The 20,406-nt window shown below is 45.3% G+C and overlaps 1 protein-coding gene across 10 annotated transcripts in view; it reads right to left on the reverse strand.

The window, feature by feature from the left end:
* Nucleotides 1–511: 511 nt before the first annotated feature.
* LOC123570032 (uncharacterized) overlaps nt 512–20,406 on the reverse strand; it is a 111,678-nt gene continuing 91,783 nt past the window's right edge. The window contains exons 2-6 of one of the 10 annotated variants that reach the window (XR_012427388.1): nt 13,709–13,872; nt 3,374–3,610; nt 2,884–2,975; nt 2,334–2,452; nt 512–899 (exon numbers count right to left, since the gene is read on the reverse strand). Coding sequence is in view for 5 of the 10 variants with exons in the window: in XM_045378063.3 (XP_045233998.2) it covers nt 750–899; nt 2,334–2,452; nt 2,884–2,975; nt 3,520–3,610; nt 13,709–13,871 (615 nt within the window). In the remaining 5 variants the exon portion in view is untranslated. Of the gene's footprint in view, nt 900–2,195; nt 2,514–2,883; nt 3,020–3,373; nt 3,611–13,708; nt 13,873–20,406 lie in introns of those variants that run through there. The other 9 variants (XM_045378063.3, XR_010582752.2, XR_010582750.2 and 6 more) reach the window with 9 other exon arrangements.

A 20,406-nucleotide genomic window follows, 5' to 3' on the forward strand; every position in this document is an offset into this window, starting at 1 on the left:
CACTGTCTGGCAGAACTTCAAACTGCTTGATGTTTCCACTTTTCTTCCACTTTTATTTCTGGAGATTTGCTGAGCTGCTCTAGTCCTTCCTTCATGCACTTAGGGCTAACGTGATGGGGATGGGTAAGAATCTCGCCCTGCTTCCTTCTAAGACCTGGCATCTGCCTGCCCCCAGCCTCTGCCTTCACTCCACTGTGGAACACTTCGGCTGTCAGGCGTCATTTCAAAACATACAAAAAAATGATTTCATGCCTTAAAGTTTTTGTTTTATATGTGTTCATTAGAATAACCACTTTGCAGCTTTTTGTTGTCATTATTGTTGAATATTCATAAGAGTCTGCCTACTTACTGGATAATTATATTACATTAATATGGTATGAATAAATAAAAGCAGTAATTATGCTTTTATCCTGTTCTGTTTTGCAATTTACAGTTTACTTGTTTCAAGAATAAAAGGAAATTGCCACATTTGAAACAATGTTATTTTATTGCTAAACTAGGAAGAACACAAGAAGCCCACCCAGGGTGACAGGTTAAAATATATTTTATTTCTCCCGTTCCTTGTTTAGACAGAGACTTACATCTTGGTATCACATTGCTGACTCATACGTAGACAAAACTAGGATTTTTTTTTTAAGGATAAAAGAAGCATCTCTTAATCAGAAGATGACATTTTCTCCTGGCTATCTTTGATTAATAGCAATAATAAAGGATGGAGACATTTTAACGTGGTTGAAGCCAATCATATTTCAACTTCGAAATCTAAAGATATGCGTCACTGTTTTCAGAGAGGTTGCTTTCCTCTGTCTCTGTCTAGGAAGCACAGACTCCCTCTGAGAAGAACCACAATGCGTCACGACTAGAGTTGGTTCAGCATCCTTGTCCGAGAGTGACGCCATCTACCAAGGATAGACATGGATATAAAAGGGCTCAGAATAAATTCGTATTGATCTTTTGGGCTTACAGTAGGTGTTCAATGAATACTCATTGAATGAATCTAAAAGCTTGTTTAGATTTTGATTTTAAAAGTTTCCACTACTTGGCCGGGCACAGTGGCTCATACTTGTAATCCTAGCACTTTGGGAGGCCAAGGCAAGCGGATCATGAGGTCAGGAGTTCGAGACCAGCCTGGCCAACACAGTGAAACCCCGTCTGTACTAAAAATACAACAATTGGCTGGGCATGGTGGTGGGTGCCTATAATCCCAGCTACTTGGGAGGCTGAGGCGGGAGAATCTCTTGAACCTGGGAGGCGGAGATTGCGGTGAGCTGAGATCACACCTTTGCACTCCAGCCTGGGTGACAGAGCTAGACTCTGTCTCAAGCAAACCAAAATGAAACAAAACAAAACAAAACAAACAAATGAAGTTTCCACTGCTTTAGGTGAGGCCCTTATCAGCATTGAAGCATATGGCATTAAAATATCTTGAGTTTGATACGAAGAGGAGAACAGACAACGGGGCCTAATGGCGGGTGGAGGGTGGGAGGAGGGTGAGGATCCAAAAACTACCAATCAGGGACTATGCTTATTGGGATTTGGTCATGAAATAATGTATATACCAAACCCCCAGGACATGCAATTTACATATATCGCAAACCTGCAACCTAAAATAAAAGTTCAAAAAATATACCATGACTTTGAAAACATAGTCTGAAAATTAATTGAAGCTATTATATGCTCGGTTATATTTTAAATATTAAAAAATTAATGTGAATGAATTATTATATAATTTGTTTAAAGTTCATTCGTTTTTCAGATATAGTGTTAACTGCTTTTGTATGTAGCTAAACAATAAAGAAAATCCACAAGATAATTTTAATCAGATAGAAAAGAAACGTTCCACTTAAGCCACAGGAAAAATGAAACTCCACCCCAGTTCCTCATTGTTTTCTGTGATGTTTGGGTTCATTGTGTGTGAAATTCCAGTCAACATATGGGAAAAGACTGCCTAAATCGTAAGTAAAATAATACTTGGAGGCTGGACTCAAAGCATACTTCCAAGTGGCTCAATGTCAATATGAAAGAACATAACAGGTGGTGTTTCCCTTAGGAAAATCTTGGGTTCAATGCTATTTAAGCACTTTCATCAATTTTCTGAATGATAGGATGGGAAGTGTGTTCATTAAGTGTACAAAGAAACCAAGCTGGAAGGAGCAGATAACACCATAGAGAATAGGAACAGATTTAATCATGACCATGAAATCTAACTAAATGGTCAGAGGAGGTACAAGGGTCAGCCCAGGGAGTGCAGGGATTCTACAAGCATGTGTGTGGGGAGCTGCCTAGGAGACGTTCACGGCTGCGGTTTCACCCTGGGTGCACATTATGTTCACCTGGGGAGCTTTGCAAACACACCGAAGCCCAGGCCACAGCACATGCAGCAGCCAGGTGCTCGAGGGGCTGTCCAGGTGGCCTTCAGGTGATTCCCACCAGCATCTCAGCTCGCAAGGCCCTGTTGTAGGAACGGAAGTCGATGTGGTCACAATCTGACGGAAGAAGGCCTACACTCTATGCTGAAAAGGATGCAACAAAGTCGTTTGGAAATTTAAAAACAAAAAACATCAGTGTAGGAAGCTTGTGAATTATTTTTTTAAAATCACATGAGATGCATTATCCAGTCCAAATGGTAATTACTTATATTATCCCAACAGCCACAGTTATAGTTTTAAAAACTTGACATCGGTCTCAGTCTCTTGTTTTCATGTCATCAGTTTAGTTTTTACGGTTGTCGTTACTACTGTCATTATTCTGTTTTTGCCGGGGGGGGGGAGGAGGTGACTGTCTTGCCCTGTTTGCCACCTGCCCGAAGGAACGGAAAGAAGCAGCTTTCACAGCAACTTGGCTGTACCGTCAGGCAGAATTTGCCTGTGACTGGAGACGTACCTGCAACATCTTCGGCTGCCCAGCTTTTCAGATGGTCCGTGCAACCCCTCTGAAGAGGTGACACACCAGGACTTAAGCAGTTGAAAGGGATTCTGTAGAGAGCAGCAGAAACGATTAAAGACTCGGAAAATAGGACCTATGAGGAAGATTAAAGGATCTGTGATTATTTAGCCTGGAGAAGAGAAGCTGACCTAATAACCATCTTCAGGATGCTGAAGGGTTATTATGTGGAGGGTGGTGACCAGCTGTTCCTCTCTACACTGACGATAGGAAAAGAGGAAATGGGCTTAGGTTTCAATAGGGAGGGTTTAGGTGAGCCCAGAGCTTCCTCCACCAGACCAGGCACTGAGTTAAGATGCGCAGTTGCTGGGGGAGTGGGTGGGGTGGGGGGGTGGGGGGCAGTGTCCGCTCGGAGGGGTGCCCGTCCACAGGGGTGACGTGGCGTGGTCCCAGGCAGGGGCACAGGCTAGAGAAGCTTGAGCATCCGTACCCTATGCCCACAGTGTGTAATGGTCCCAGTGCCACGCTCCCATTTCCACTGGTTATCTGCGCAGTGCCTTGAAGAGTCCTGTAAACGCTTGTCTGTGTGAAGGTCAAGCATTCTAAAGGGCGGCTCTGCGGAGGGTGTGCACTCACTGGACGTGACGAGCCAGCCAGCTGCTGTTTCTTCTCTCTTTATTTTCATAGATTATTGCAGTCGCATCATCAAAGGAACTGCAATGCTGTTCTGAAGGAAATAAAAATTAGAATCAATTCTAGCTTTGAGTTCAAATTATTTTCTATTGGTTTCATCTCTGATGATTTTTTTAAAAAAAATGTGTTCATTGGTATTTTTGTTCAATAGGGAGAAAGTCAAGAGAAAGGTGCTATTTTTGCCATTTTGAATTTCTATAATCAAACCCATTTCTAATACATAACTCTTATGTGGGTCTTGCATAAGCCTCAGGCACACATAATTTGGGAATTATTCCTGGTTCCAGTCAAAGCTTGCCTCCTTTAAACCATCACAAAATGGAAATTACTGGTCTGTTCTGTTATAAATGAGATACAGGCTTCTTTTTTTTTTTTTTTTTTTTGGAGTATACAAACATTCCTCTTTTAATAACTGACAGAATAATCAGAGAAAACAAATCAGTAAGGATTCAGAAGTTGTGAGTGACACTATGAACCTCCTTCACAGAACTAAAATTTATGGAACTCTTTGCATTTTCTTTTTTTTTAATTATTATTTTTATTTTTTTATTTTTTTATTTTTTATTTTTTTATTATTATACTTTAAGTTCTAGGGTACATGTGCATAACGTGCAGGTTCTTCTTAAGATACATTTTTTGTGGGGTGGGGAGTTATTGGCTATCAGTCTCATGGTTTTTTTTGTGCCTTCACCACTCATGACAATGTTTGTAATAAATTCGTTATGGCCACAGAATAAAAATATTATCTTTGATTTCCCAGTGAGATACTTACAATATAGCAAAAGTGAGGCCAGTGAAATATTAACCAAATCCTTTTATTTTTCTTTCTTTTTGTGTGGGGAAGGCTCTAATTAAACATCATTGCTGTCATCAGATAGTTTCAAAATCTGAATTTATTTTATAAGGTGCATCTCCTCCCAAATGCAATATTCCAGCCATATGAGAATACTTAATATTCCTTGGCTACACCGTGGCTCTCCTCTTTTTGCACATCGTGGTTCTTCACCCTTCCCCTTCCAGGGAACCCCTTCTATCCCCACGTGGACCCCACTCCTGTTTGTCCTTTAATTATCTGGGAAGTCAATATTTCATTATAGTACTACACATGGTGTATTGTAATTTCCTATGTACTCACATGTTTCTCCCATAGAACCATAAACTCCTGAGAACATGTTCCCTCACAATTGCATTATCATTGTCTAAATGTGTGTATTACTCAGACACTCAAGCAATGGGTGGTGGATTGTGGAGGGTGGAGGGCTGGGTGGAGGGGTGTTTGGAGGAAGGAAGGATGAGTGGAGGTGGATGGTCAGTTCTTGGCTGGAAAAATGGGCACAGAGAGGGGTGTGGGGAGGTGGAGGATGGGGATGGATGTTTGGGGGTAGAAGGGTGGATGGAGGAGGAGTGTGAAGAGGTGGAGGCTGGGCAGGTGGATGGAGGACGGGCGGGCAGATGAACAGAGCTACACTGTGTGGGGAGATCTGTCTGGGTCAAGTATTGTATCACGAACACTGGTCTTATTAACACCCTAGAGTAAGTCATTTACTGAAAGACATTATGCTGTTTTACAAGAATCAATTTCATTATATTGCCATTGTTGAACTTCCTTAATTTTGGAATCCTGTTCAGTCTATTTTAAAGGAAAATGTATTTTTAAATCATGTAGACTTTTCCATCTGCCACACAAATACTGATATACAATTCTTATTTATTTTGGTGCTTTAAGTGGCAGCGAGTGCCACCTGCGCGAAGAAGCCACACCTTGTCCGCTGACGGTGGCCAGGAGCCTAGTGGTCAGCAGACCACACTCATCGCAAGGCTATGCCTTGAATGTTGACACCCGTCAGTAATTTCAATTTCTGTCAGGTTTAGGAAGGAGGGGACTCTGGGACGCCTCTGATTTTTTTTTTTTTCCTTTGTAAGCAGAAGTCAAAGTGTTTTACAAATCATCAGGAAAACATGATGTATTCACATCATGCTTTTTCTTTAAGAATGGGCAGAGGGGAACTATTTTTATGCTCAGGACAGATTTTTAGAAAGAAACCTGCTTTATAAATCTGACCAAAAGAATCAAAACCGTTCTCCTCTTTCAGGATTAAAAGTCGATACACTCCCTACAAGCACACAAAAGCGTGATCCCTTCAGTCAGAATTTTATTAACAGTTCTTTGTTTTTCCCTCTACTTTTCTCTAAACCTCGAAACAGAGAACCAGCTTTTCTTTTTGGTGGAGAACACCGGTAGGTAGACATATCCCTCTGAATTTCACCAAACCACTGAATGTAGCTACTCCTTTGGATATGGAGAAGGGATGGTTTGCTTTTGTTAAAGCAGTCTCCCATTAAATAAATAGTAGTGAATGATGCTCCAGAAATTATTTTAAAACAATCCCAGTGTGTAAATAGTAATAGTATTTTAAAGACACATATCTAACACCGGATAAAAACTGCAAGTTGCTGAAGAACGCACCGAAGTAGTCAGGGTTCTCCAGAGGGACAGAACTACTAGGATTTATGCACGTGGGAAAGGGAGTGTCTTAGGAAGAAATGACTCAGATGATCACAAAACCTTCTGCAAGCTGGGGAAGAGAGAAGCCAGCAGTGGCTCAGTCTGAGTTCAAAAGCCTCAGAAGCAGGGAAGCTTACAGCATAGCCTCCAGCCTGGAGTCAAAGGCCCAAGAGCCCGCAGAAAAGCCACTGGTGCAAGTCCCAAAGTCCAAAGGTCGAAGCACCTGGAGTCTGATGTCCAAAGGCAGGAGGAGCAGAAGTGAGCCTCTGACACAGAGAGAAGAAAGAAGGAAGCCAGGAGATTCAGCAAACTGCTCATCCCACCCTCTCCCACCTGCTGTGTTCTAGCCGCGCTGGCACTCAATTGGATGGTGCCACCCACATTGAAGGTGGGCCTTTCCCTCCAGTCCACTGACCCAAATGTCCATGTCCTCTGGCAACACCCTGCCAGACACACTGAGAAACAATACTCCACCAGCCACCTAGGCATCCTTCAGTCCCGTCAGACACACTCAGAAACGATTCTTTATCAGCCATGTGGGCATCCTTCAGTCTATCAGACACACCCAGAGACAATTCTTTACCAGCCACCTAGGCATCCTTCAGTCTCGTCAGACACACCCAGAAACGATACCTTACCAACCATTTAGGCATCCTTCAGTCCCATCAAGGTGACACCTAATACTAACCATCACACCCACTGTGCATGTTTCTGCGCAACAGAGTGCACTGTTTCTGTTGTATTCAATTTACGCTACCCAGATAACCACAGACTATAATTAATGTCATTAAATGCTCAAATGCCCTTGATGAAAACAATAGAATAACATGCAAAGTTATTTTAAATAATTCACTGGAGATTAAAATAACTGTAAACAAAGATTCTTGGGTTCTCAGGATGGAACACATTTCTGGTTCGCCTAAAATACTTAACACACTAAACAGCAGAATGTATTGAAGACGTTGGTTCTCTGGAAAGCAGGCATTTGGGATTTTACTTCAAGACATTGAGGATATTTGAATCTGGGTAACTGAAGACAATAGTAAAAGATTTTTTGAAGATTTTGAAAATGGATATATATTCACTAATCGACTCTAAGGACAGGGAGAATAATCTATGTATATACGTATTTATTTATTTCTGAGGTGGAGCCTCGCTCTTGTCACCCAGGCTGGAGTGCAATGGCGCGATCTCAGCTCACTGAAACCTCTGCCTGTCAGGTTCAAGCAATTCTCCTACCTCAGCCTCCCAAGTAGCTGGGATTACAGGCCCCCACCACCATGCCCATCTAATTTTGTTTTTTTTATTTTTAGTAGAGATGAAGTTTCACCGTGTTGGCCAGGCTGGTCTTGAACTCCTGAACTCAGGTGATCTGTCCACCTCAGCCTCCCAAAGTGCTGGGATTACAGGCATGAGCCACTGTGTCCAGGAGATGTATTTGAAATAAAAGTTCCTATGAGGCTTTTAAAATCTCAGGTGAGAAGAGCTGTGCGTCTGTCTTCCCCAGCCGAGCCCTCTGCTTGTGGGATATACCCCCTTTATCCTCCCTGGCACTTGGTTCTGACAGTCATCTCCCTTGTCCGGCCTCAGCCGATTCACCCCCTCAGCCTCCTGAGCCGAGCACTGGGCACTTATATGATCTGAGCCAGGATGGCACCTGTCACCCGCTCCTCTCCTTCTTATTGAAGTAAAGCTCCTTGAAGGTCTAGCCACGCCTGTGGTTGTCAAACTTCAGCGTGAGCACTTGCATTTCTGACAAGCTCCCGATGCTGACGCTGCTGGAATGGGACCCCGTTCAGAACCAGGGGGCCGCGCTCTCCTCCGACCTCACTCCTTTCCCCACGCTCTCTTTACAGCCTAAATGGTTCTGTGCAAGTTCCGCTTCACATTCCACCACGTCCGCTTCCATCAAGTACAGCAATGACTTCCTACCTGACATTCAGTCCAGGCCTTTTTTCTGCCCTGGATTCACTAGACCTCTCTGTGGCATAGGAGACCACTTGCCCATCCCCCCTGAACTGAGAGGGTTTTGCCTCCATTCTCCTTCGGGCCCATCTGCAAGGAGTCTCTAACACAGTGTCCACCTCCCGCTCCGTCCAGGAATCACAGGGTCCTGACACGCTCTCGGCTTTCTCCTTCTCTTTGATCTGGGCATCTGGGCCTCTCTGTGAAACCACAGCTGAGTTTCAGGCAGCAATACGGCTGCAGTCAGTGCAGCTGATCCACCAAATTGGCTGCATTGGTGGTGCAGCCAAATCCACCACAGTCAGAAGGGACTTTGATGGCTCGGTGAGGTCTTGAAGAATCCCAGCCGTCTTTTGAGACTCCACTTATCCCAGGACAGGTTCCCCACTTACTCCTTGGATCCATTGTTTTCAAGAAAAGTCCTTAGCTGTGTCTTTTTTTAATTTCATTTTCTTTGCTCTTGTATCCTTTTTATCCTCTTTCTTTCCTTTATTATTTTTTATGGGATCACTGTCCTTGACTCCTTTTTATAGGAAGGTTGACCTTGACTTGGGGAATGCTGAGATTAAACTTCAAGGTATGTAGGAGATCTTAGAGCTATGTGCAAAAACTCAGAAAACTTGGCTCTTCCTTTAGAAGGAAGCTGAATGCATATTTGGTTACCTGAGTGAGAGTAGAATTGAATGAAGGAGGAACACTTACTGGTAAGTGCAAGTGTGGGAAATTGTGCAATTTGGGGTCACCGAGTGCTTGCGCCACAGTCCTCGCTGGAAGTTTTTTTACTTCTCTCGTCTTCCTATAGAGAATTTCCACAGTGAGGACCGACTTAGAAAATGGAAAGAAGAAGCCAGGCAATGTGCTTTCTGTAATTCCATAACTAGGGAGCAGAATGACCCTTCGGGTCTGAATGCTGAGAGAGTGGCATCTGGGAGAAGGAAGGTGGATCCTGGTGCCGCAGCCACTGACGCCTGGCGCAGGTGCACAGAGGGGGCTTCCAGCACTCCCATGGCCCTGTCTTGGCCATGGCCCAGTCGTGCCTCTGGCTGCTTTGTTGGTCCAGAGCCTCGTTCCTGTCTTCTGTGGAGCCTGTGATCCACTTAGCACCTTCCAAGGCCCCGCCCTGCTCAGTGAGCTGAGGCTTTCCTTGTTCACTACCCTGAGACCCACAGGTCCTCTGTCTGCAATTCTCTGCTTCTTTCCAGGGTTCTGTTTCAGTTCATCCTTTTCAATATTTCATCAGTGAGCCGTAGAAGGTGTTCTACTAAAACAAACAAACTTATCCAACTTGAGGATGACAAAAGCTGGGTGGTGGTAAAGAGGTCTGGAGGAAGATGTTAACAAATGGGAAATTAAATTCCACACAATTATGATAAGTAAAATAAGGAGATAAAATGACTCCTCAAGTAGGTTAAACAAACAAGCCTCTATTAAAATATTGAAAAGGCAACCCAGCGGTACGCTGGTAAATGTTTAACAACTGGTTCTCTACAACTAAAAACAAAAACAAAAACCCAGTTTGTCATGTCTGCTAATTTCCTACTGTGGCTGATTTCAAGCTACCACTGGCTCACAGAACTGCCGGAAATTTGAGACTTGGCTCTGGTGCACGCAGGCCCAGCTCCAGGGAGCTGTGGAACCGCTGTGGAGTGCATCCTGCATGGCTCCAAGGGCTCTGAATGCTTTAATTTATCTTAGTCTCCAGGGGCATGCCACAAGGAGGTCGGCTAGAAAGTGTGGAGCAGGGATGGGAAGCCATAGGCTGGGCTCAGCCGGGATCCCTGGCTGCACTGGACGTGTGGAACAGGAAGGATCAAGGCATCAGATTGCTCTGCAGGGCAACATCGCATCTGAGGTACCATCTCCAAGGGCAATTTGTCTCTGTTTAAAGAGAAGCAGCATAAAATACACGGCATTCCGAGAGTTCTGCAAATGGAGCTCAGAATGTCCATCACCAGTCATGGCTGAAGAAGAAACCAGGAGGAGCTCTGTGGTTGTGTTCACACTGCTGAGGCTAAAAGCATTTGGCCCGGGTTCTGCAAAGATCCTTTATTTTAGATACACAGACAGCAGCATTCTGAGTCATGTTCTGGGATACGGAAGATCCATGTAGAGTTAGTCCAGTTCTTAGCGGCTTTTAGTGACCGCCATGCCCTAAGAATTGGGCTGACTCTACCCACTTCCACATCACAACCCAATTCCACTCGCTCCTCTCTGTCTTTTCTTCATCGGGCTGGGGAGAGGGGATGCAATTACACTCCCAGGAAGGACTATAGAAATGTGACCATGTATTCATTGAGGAGTCCTATGCAATGTCATCCTGCTAACAGGCTTCTGAGTGACAACATCCCTTCCGCAGCCTTGCTCTCTGTTTTTCTACTTATTTTCATTATGTTTCCCTTTCTTTTCCCCACAGGGTTCTTTACTCACTATTGCCCCTCTTCTTCTGACCTTGTGTTCCTGCATCCTGGCCTTCTGCTCCTCCTCCACCTTCACCTCTTGTTTTCTCAGTTCCTTCCTTCTCAATCCCTTGGTCAACCTCAGCTATCGTTTGTACCCCAACGACTCCCAAACTTCCCTCTAGAATGCAGCGCTTCCTCCCCAGTCCCACAACTATCTCTGAGCCACCCTCTGGATGTTTCCCATGCATACCCAAAGCCAACCAGTCCAAGGCTCATCAAAGACCCTTCAGACCGCCATCGAGCTCCTCCTCGGTTCGTGGGGCCACCGTCCCCCAGAGAAGCCCACTCCTGAGTATCACCGTCCCCAGTTCCTTCCAGGCAGTGGCTCCGGGACCCGGAATTTCTGACTACTTTTTATCCCTTAAGCGCTTGCCTGACTCCACCCCATCCCTGCTGCCCCTGCCCTGAGCACACAGCCGTCCACCTCTGCACCTCTGCATGGATTCCTGCAGGAGTCCACACCCGGGGTCCAGGCTGTTGTTCTGCCGCCCAATCCTACAGGTGTGTTCTCATCAAGGGCACTTGTGTACAAATTCTGTTCAGGATGACCCTTGGCTGGAAGGCCCTTTGCTGAAATTCTGCTCACAACAGCCTTCCTGCGGCATGTCTGCCCATGCCTATGGCTGCCTTCGCCAACACCACAACTGCAGTGACTTTAAACAGGGTAAATCTGTTACCTCACAGTCTTGAGGTCAGGAGTCAAATGTGTGTCTCCCTGGGCTAAAATCCAGTTGCTGCAGGACCGTACTTCTTTCTCGAGGCTCCGGGGAGAACCCTGTCCTTGCCTTTTCCACCTTCATTTTCACATGGCCCCTTCCTCCGGCCTTGTAGTCAGCAGTGACCTATCAAGTCTCTGGACTCCCTCTTGAATCTTCTGCATTCCTCTTCCACATCTAAGCGCTCCTGTGATCATACCGGGCCCACATGATGGTCCAGGACAACCCTGGCTTTCAGGTCGGCTGATTGGCAGCCTGATTTCCAGCTGTAGCCTTAGTCCTCCTTTGCCATGAACATGAGAATCTCACAGGTCCCAGGATTAGGGTGAGGGCATCTTTGGGGTTCCATTACTCTGCACACCACTACGGCTTCCAGGATAAGGTGAAACACCCCCAGCCCTAGCATCAGAGGCTCCATCACCTGACCCTCCCCTGCCCTGGCCTGAGCTTCATTCTTAATCAGTGTTACAGGCGGTTTCCCCAACAATCCATTCTCACTCTGACTTCAAGGCTGTTGGAAACACCACTCTGTCTTCCCACATCACCATTGTCCCTCTCCCTGCTCTTCCGGCAGCTGACACCTGCCCGTCTCAGGCTCCACAGCCCTTCCTCTGAAAGTGTCAGAGGTGTTTAAACCAGAGCAACTCCATATTGAGTAGGAGCTGGGTAAAATAAGGCTGAGATCGACTGGGCCGCATTCCCAGATGGCTAAGGCATTCTAAGTCACAGGATGAGATGGGAAGTCAGCATCCTTGCTGATAAAACAGGTTGCAGTAAAGAAGCCAAAACCCACCAAAATCAAGATGGCGATGAGAGTGACCTCTGGCCGTCCTCACTGCTGCACTCACACCAGCACCATGAGAGCTTACAAATGCCACGGCAACGTCAGGAAGTTACCCTAAATGGCCTAAAAAGGGAAGCATGAATAATCCACCCCTTGTTTAGCATGTCTTCAAGAAATGACCCTAAAAATGGACAACCAGGCTGGGTGCGGTGGCTCACGGCTGTAATCCCAGCACTTTGGGAGGCTGAAGTGGGTGGATCACGAGGCCAGGAGATCGAGACCATCCTGGCTAACACGGTGAAACCCTGTCTCTACTAAAAAATACAAAAAAAATTAGCCAGGAGTGGTGGCGGGCGCCTGTAGTCCCAGCTACTCGGCAGGCTGAGGCAGGAGAATGGCGGGAACCCGGGAGGTGGAGCTTGCAGTGAGCTGAGATCGCGCCACTGCACTCCAGCCTGGGCGACAGAGCGAGACTCCATCAAAAAAAAAAAAAAAAAAAAAAAGGAGGACAACCAGCAGCCCTCACAGCTGTTCCGCCTATGGAGTAGCTGTTCTTTTATTATTTTACTTTCCTAATAAACTGCTTTCACTTTATGAATTCGTGTAGAATTCTTTTTTGTGCAAAATCCAAGAATCCTCTCTTCGAGGCAGACATCCCCCTTGGCCTCATGAAAACTGGTCTTTCAGAGACCACCGTGGAAGGAGGGGAATCGGTGACCCTTCCTTGTTTGCTTGTGTCTCCCTGAACAGACCCTTGAAGCCCACATCCAAAGCAAGCATTTTAAACAAATCCAGATTCTGTTGAGAGAAGAAAATGCTTCCTGACGTCAAAAGTGAGTTACCCAAGTGAGGCAGGACATGAAGTGGTTGTCAAAACAATGGACTCTGAGAGGGAAGAGTAGAACCAGACGCGGGGTAAAAAGGAGGGTGACTGACCGCAGGTGGAGAGGAAGGTGGGTGGGCGGGCAGTGGCCATGGATGGCCCTGATGCCTGAGCAAGTTGCATCGGGGCTCACACAGGCAGAGCAGAGGAAGCTGAAGAGCCGGCCCAGGCCCAACCCTTGCCCGTGCCACGTGGGAGAGCCAGGCCACACCTGCAGAACCGAGGGACAGGTGAGCACGCAGGTTCCCCGGGGAGGACACATCTTCCCACTGCCCTCTGGGGGTTGCGGGGTGAGGAGTGTCCACCAACTGTGATCTGCCTGCGGCCCATGGATTGTCCACCCAACAGGACCCTTCTGTGCCCCAGGGCTGTTCTGCACACTGTCTGAAGGCTTTGCCGTGAACATGCCTCTCAATGGCCCAGGTCACATATAAGCCCCTGCAGGAGAAAGATGTGGAAATAGAAGCTCCCTGTCCAGTGTCCAAACTTGGGTGGGTTTTGCAGATGGAAGCTGAGTCTGTTTCACCTGCTCAGTAACACAGGCACACGTCCAGGTGTCGGTACCAAGCTCCAGACAAGAGCCAGGGCGTTGGCTGGTGCACAGTTCCCAATGTCATTCCCCTTCGGGTGACGTTTTTACTGGGGGGTGGGGATTGTCAGTTGGTCCCCTACTGCCTAAGACCTGAGCATTTATTCTGATGTAAAATATAATAGTTAGTTAATCTACAATGGTTAATATGCTCCTGCATAATAGGAATGTGAGTGTAATGGCATACGTTGACCCTTGAAATTACTTTATAACCACAAAACGTGACTAACCTGCCAGCAGTCTGAGCTGGGACGTGTGAATTTTAAGAGATTGTAGTGGTTCCCAGACAGCAACCTCAGGACAGAGCCTGGCAGGCACCTCTGCATGACTTGAAGAGCTTTGAAGACTGCTGGTCACCCTTTGCCACCACCACGGATGGGCTAATCCATTCATTCTGCAGAGAACCATATAGTTAGAGAATCTGGTCACCATTTGCCACCACCACGGACGGGCTAATCCATTCATTCTGTAGAGAACCACATAGTTACAGAAGCTTATCATTTTAGGTAAAGGAAAATGCAGGTGTGGAAACTATTGGATCAGGACCTGTTAGCAGGTTAATTTGGCAACTGTTTTTGAAGAAAGGAAAGCTCCTTTAGGTGGTGCCAACCATGCAAGAGAGGACTGTAAGACACCAAATTCCATTAGCTTCTGGAACTCATTTTTTGATCTAAGTAATGACACAAACACACTCTTTAAAGTACCAACTCAGCGTGTGTAGGACCTGAGTGGCAGAAGGCAGCAGGGAGGCTCTGTCCCCCTGGAGGGAATGGGTTCTGCCACCAGCCACAGGTGAGCCCCAGAAGGACCAGGGCCTGACCAGAGGGTCCTGTACCACAGGTGTCCTCGCCTCCCGGAGGACCCTCGGCTTCCTCCCCAACCTGGACACATCCAGACAAGACCAGGCACCAGCAGGAGGGGATCTCATCGCAAGAGCTGGGCCAGGCAGCCTCTTGGTTCTACAAACCCAAAGTTATCCTTCCTCACAGAAACGCAGACACCAGGGCTCCAAGGGACACCAGCAAAGGTGAAGCTAAGGCAAGCAGCACAGCCTGGGAAACCCCTTCCTCCCTCCCCAGGCTGAAGAGTCCTGTCCACACTGAGATGGAGAGCCAGGGTTCCCCACCCGCTCCCCTCCTCCCTGACCGCAGCCCCAGGAAGCTCCTCCTGCCCCAGATGCCACCAGCAGAATCCAGTGGAACCCAGCGCAGCACAGAAACCAAGACGACCACGATAACACCAGGACATGCTGCTACGATGGGAAGTTTAAGGACTCGGGGTCTCCTACCGTAACACAAAATGCCCAGGACACAGCGAAAAATCACTCATTATCCCAAGAACCAGGAATATCACACCTTGAACAAAGGCAATCAACCGTCACCAAACCCTGAGATGAACCAGATGTCAAAACTGTGGCCAAGGATTTCTAAGGGCCGTCATAATAGTAATCCAACAACCAGTTACAAATTATCTTGAAACAAATGAGAAAAAATTAGCAAAGACATGGAAGTTATGCTAAAAACAAACTGAAATTATGTAGCTAAAAAATACAATCACTGAATACATAAAACTCACCAGATGAGCTCACCAGCAAAGCATAGATGGTAAAGCACAGGGTCCGTGGCTATGAGGATGGGTTGGTGGGATTTACGTGATCTGATGACAGAGAGAAGATGGAATTTAAGAATCCCAAAATAAACAGAGCTCAGGGACCTATGGAACAACAACTGAAAAATCCCAACTTTTATCTCTTAAGAATTCAGGAGGAAGAAGAGAAGAGAGTGAGATAAAAGAGGATTTGAATAAAATAATGACTGGAAACTTCCCAGATATGGCAAAAGATGTAAACACATAGACTCAAAGAGCTGCATGAACCCCAAAGAGGATAGACTCAAGTAAATTCAGGCTAATGTGCCTCACGATTAAACTCCTGAAGAGTAACAAAGCAAAAGTCTTGAAAGGGACAGGAGCTGAACGATGCGTTATCCACAGAACAGCAATTCAGATGACAGCAGACTCTCCCTCTGAAACTGCGGAGGCCACACACAGTGGCACAAGGTTTTCCTCACGCTGAATGAGAAGAAGCGTCAGCCACAGATTCTGTATCTGGTGAAAAGATTCTTCTGTAATAAAGGGAAAATAAAGACACTCTTTTGATGAGAAAAACAACGGGAATTTGTGGCCAGCAGACCTGTCTTTAAAGACTGGCTTAAGGAAGTCCTAAAAGCAAAACGAAATAGCACCAGAGTTTGGGAGCATTACAAAGGAAAAGGAGACAGCAGGAAGAGCCTGTTCTTCCCATCTGCGTTGATACGGTCTGGATTTGTGTCCTTGCCCAAACTTCATGTGGAATTGTGATCTCCAGTGTTGAAGGAGGGGCCTGGTGGGAGGTGAGCCAATTAAACTTCTTTTCTTTATAAATTACCCAGTTTCAGGTATTTCTTTATAGCAGTGAGAGAACAAACTCATACAGAAGTCATCTATTTGATAATTGCCAGATAATTCCAACAACATCTGAGAGTTAAGTCAACCGTATTTAAGAAGTGGGGATTGTGGGGATGGTGGGGGAACCAACGGAAGTAAAGTTAACCTGCTGCACTTCAGGGTGACACAGCGGCGAAACTGAGGTACAAAGGCTCCTAGAGAAATTTCTAAGAAACACGCACAAAGCAATGCAGTAAAAACACTGTAAATAAGTGCAACTGAATCCTTAGTCAAGCACAGTACTACCTAGGAAGGCACTAAAACAAACAGAAATAAGCAACTGGGTCAGACACACAAACAAATAAAATGGCAGATTTGAGCACTAATCAATAATTAACTTAAGTGAAAATAGTGTTATGTAACACCAGTTAAGAAGTAGTGATGATCAGAGTGGCTTAAAAACAAACAAAAAATAAAATAAACACACACAACAATATGTTTTCACAAGAAATACATTCAACGCCAAAGACAATTTGAAACTAAAATTAGGAAGTAGATATGTTATGCAAGCACACAAACATGTACACACTCCCCCAAGACATGGCAACATTAACATAAGGTAAATCAAGCTTCCAAGCAAAGAAAATTACCAGAAACAAAGAGGAACATTAATAAGGATACAAAGATCAATCCAGCAGGAAGACAAAATGATCTCTAATGTGTATGCACCAAAAAATTGCAGGGGATCTCCAAAATTCCCCTAGAATTAATAAGTGCTTCTACTTTGGCTCCAGGATGGTAGGCAAACAGACGAAAATCACACTTCTCTTTACCACTAACGATGAGTATGTGATTACCAAAGTTCACAATTACCATGTATAACTGCTCCAAAGAAAATGAAATATTGTCTACCGCCACAACACCCTGCACGCGTCTGATCTCAGAGGCAAAGCAGGGTCGGGCCCGCTCAGCACCTCCATGGGAGAAAGTGAAATGCTTAGGTATAAACACAGCATAACCCATATAGGATCCAGATGCTGAAAATTATCAAATGCTAGTGAAATAAAGATCCATATACATGGAGAGACATGCTGTGTCCATTAATCAGAAGATATCACAGAGAGAGGTTAATTTTCCCCAAACTGATCTATAGGCTTCATTCTATTTCCTTCAAAATCCCTGCAAGATGTTTCATAGACATCCTACAAGCTCATTCTGAAATTTCTGTGGAAGAGCACAGAAACTACAATTACTGAAACAGTCTTTAACAGTAAAAGCATAAAACGTGAGAGATCATTCACCTCGATATTAAGTATTTCTATCTAGTAATAGTCATCAATACAGTATAGTATTTATACAATGATAGATTCATAGTTCCATGGGACAAAATAGAGAACCCCAAAGTAGACCCAAACAATTATGCCCAACTGAGTATTGACAAAGGTACTGTCAAATTCATTAGAGGAAATACCGCGTTGTCAATCAACGGGGCTGTATTGTACATTCATGAGCAAAAACAAACAAACAAAAAATACCCTTCAACCAAAACCTCACACATTATACAAAAACTAACTCAATACAGCTTAAATGTTTTGTGAAAACATTTACAAAAAAATAATAGAGAACATTTCCTGCATTTGGGACTTGCTATTAGACTTGACACTGAAAGCATATTCTGTTAAAGAAAAAATTTGGTAAATTTGACCTCATCCAAACTAGAAACTTTGCTCTGTTAAAGCCTGTTAAGACAATGAAAAGACAAGCAATGGGCTGGGAGAAAATGTTTGCAAGCCACCAATCTGAAGACGAGCTCATTTCTATGATATACGTGACATTCTCAGACCTCAACAGTGAGAGCACAAACCATCCAACCGGAAAGTGGACACGAGACATAAACAGACATTTCACCAAAGAGGACGTATGATGGCAATAAGCACATGGAAAGATGTTCAGCATTATCAGCCAATAGGGAAATGCAAATTAAAACTGCATGAGACACCACGACATACCTAACAGGAAGCTGAAAATTAAAACAGGTTGAAAACACCAAATTTTGGCCAGGATGGATCATTCTTCTATTGCTGTTGGGAATGCAAAATGGTACAGCCCCTCTGGAAAACAGTTTGGCAAGCTCAGAAAAAGCTACCACATATGCTAGCACTGAAATTAAACTTCTTGGCATTTATCCCAGAGAAAGGAAAACTGAGGTTCGTACAAAATTCTGAACGAAAATCTTTGTAGCAGCTCTACTCGTGACAAGCCCAATCTAGAAGCAGCCCCAGTGTCCTCCAACGACTGAATGATTCGACAAACTGCAGTACGTCATATCTTGAAATACTACTCAGCAGTGAAAGTGAATTACTGATACACACAAGTTAGATGCGTCTGAAAGGAATTACGCTGCGTGATAAAAGCGAACTCCCCGAAGCCTGCATCATTTACAGTTCCATTTATGTCACATTTTGACAAAAGGGTAGAGGTGGAGAATGAATGGGATGGTCAGGGTGGATGGTGGTGGGAGAGAGGAGGCAGGAAGGCTGGGTATGGTGGTAAAAGGCGGTGTGAGGGCTCCTGGCACTGATGGAATGCTGTGTATCTCGACGAATCTCCACACATGATACAATTACATGGAGCTAAACACACACAAAAACACACTGTGTAAAACCGGAGAAAGCCAGACATAACCAATGGACTCTACCAAACTCAATTATTTGGCAGTGATATTGTTCTCTAGTTTTGCAGGATGTTGCCCTTTGTGGAAACTAGATTCATGGTACATGGACTCTCTCCAAATTACTTTTTACAATCACAAATAAATCTGCACTCATCTGAACATAGAGTGATCAATTAAAAAATAAAACGTGGGGCAATGTGATAGCTACATGCCGAACCTCAAAAGAGGACCTTCATGTTATCAGTCTATCTTTATATTGTAAACGGGAGTAATTGGCTTTATGTATCTAAATAAAATCTTGCACATATTAGTAAAATATGGATTCAAAATACTTAATATTAAATATCAGTGTAAACAAGAGAATGTGTTATATTCCAGATACGTATTTTAATTAACTTTATAAAAATAATGGCTTTTAAATTCTGGTCATGAGTCTTTGTGCAAAAAGCATCGGGGGGAGTTTGAAGAAGCCGAAGGATGGAAGAGTTAATCTGTGTTGCTCCGAAGACAGCCATGTTGGTGAATACCGCAGGTCTGATGTCTGATTGGAATATATATTTATATGAATTTATTCAGGATTCTTTTGTTCTGATATGCCAACACAGAGTGACATTCTCAAAAGTGTGGAGTGGAGAGAATTATATCTACAGCACACGTGATTTCAATTTATTCTTTATTTTATGATCTCACAAAGCCTTGCCTTTATTTTTATGATCTCCATGTTGATCATGCCTTAGAACGAGAGGAATATTAATTTTCAAAAAGCAAAGGCAGTTCTGAAGACCTGGGTGTTTTTACATGTCTCCGTGCAAGGCGGTGATGAGCACCAGGAGGTGAAGGGCCGCTCGGCCCAGCCTGCAGAGAGCCAGAGAGTTCGCCAAGGCCACAGGAGGACTGTGACACCCAGCTTTGGTCAGGTGTTTATTCAGGCTCAGGGCTTTGGACAAATTTTTCCATCAAGCTCTCAGAATGTCTTGTCTCCTTCTAGTTCAGCTGGAATGTCTCCTCCTCCTGAAGGCCTTCCCTGATGACCCATCTTCAGCTCCTGAGCTGTGCTTCTTGGGGGATGCAGATGAGGTGATGGAGAATCTGCGTGTCCTTGTCCCCAGGCAGCATCTCTCTGACACCCTCATGCCCCCGACCTTCACTCCTAACTCTTTCCATCCTTCTTCATAACAGCCAGATTACGCAAAGGATGGCCGCTCACCACCGAGCAAACGTCCCCTTTTCCAAGAGCCACCCTGGACCCTTCTTCCCTAAACCAGCTGGGCTTCAGTGCCCTCTCCCTAACCCACAGGCATTTCACCTCCTTCCCCTACCCCAGGTTCCTTCATCAGAGGCTTCTCCCACTGGCTTTGGGAGAAGAGCTGGTGCTGAGGGTGCTCTGGCTGGACCCCCTCCAAGCTGTCCCACAGACCCCCAAGCTCTCCCTCCCAGCACCTTTCTGGCTTCCAGATGGTCTATGTGGTTGCTGTCTGCCTCCAGGTGTAGAAAGCGAACTCCCAGAAGCCAGGAAGCTCACCTGCATCGGGCACCCTCAGGTCTCCCAGCAGAGTGTGAGAAAAACCAAAGCTTAATAGTGTGTGTGGAATAAAAGGAGGCATTACCAGGTTCGCTGGACAGATGAGGAAAGGGAGGAGAGAGAGCTTAAAAGGAGTTGCCTGGGTTCTACAGCTGGCAAGGGAAGGAGAGCTGGGCTGAAGACCTGTGGCCCAGGGCAGCCCTGCAGATGGCAGCCACCTGGACTGCGGGGCTCTGAGTGGGCACAAAGGTCTTCACTGCCACCCCCCATGCCTCCCTCCAGCCTCTCTCCCAGTCTCTCTCTTGTCT

Source organism: Macaca fascicularis, chromosome 18, assembly GCF_037993035.2.
Source record: "Macaca fascicularis isolate 582-1 chromosome 18, T2T-MFA8v1.1".
Classification (NCBI taxonomy): Eukaryota; Metazoa; Chordata; class Mammalia; order Primates; family Cercopithecidae; genus Macaca; species Macaca fascicularis.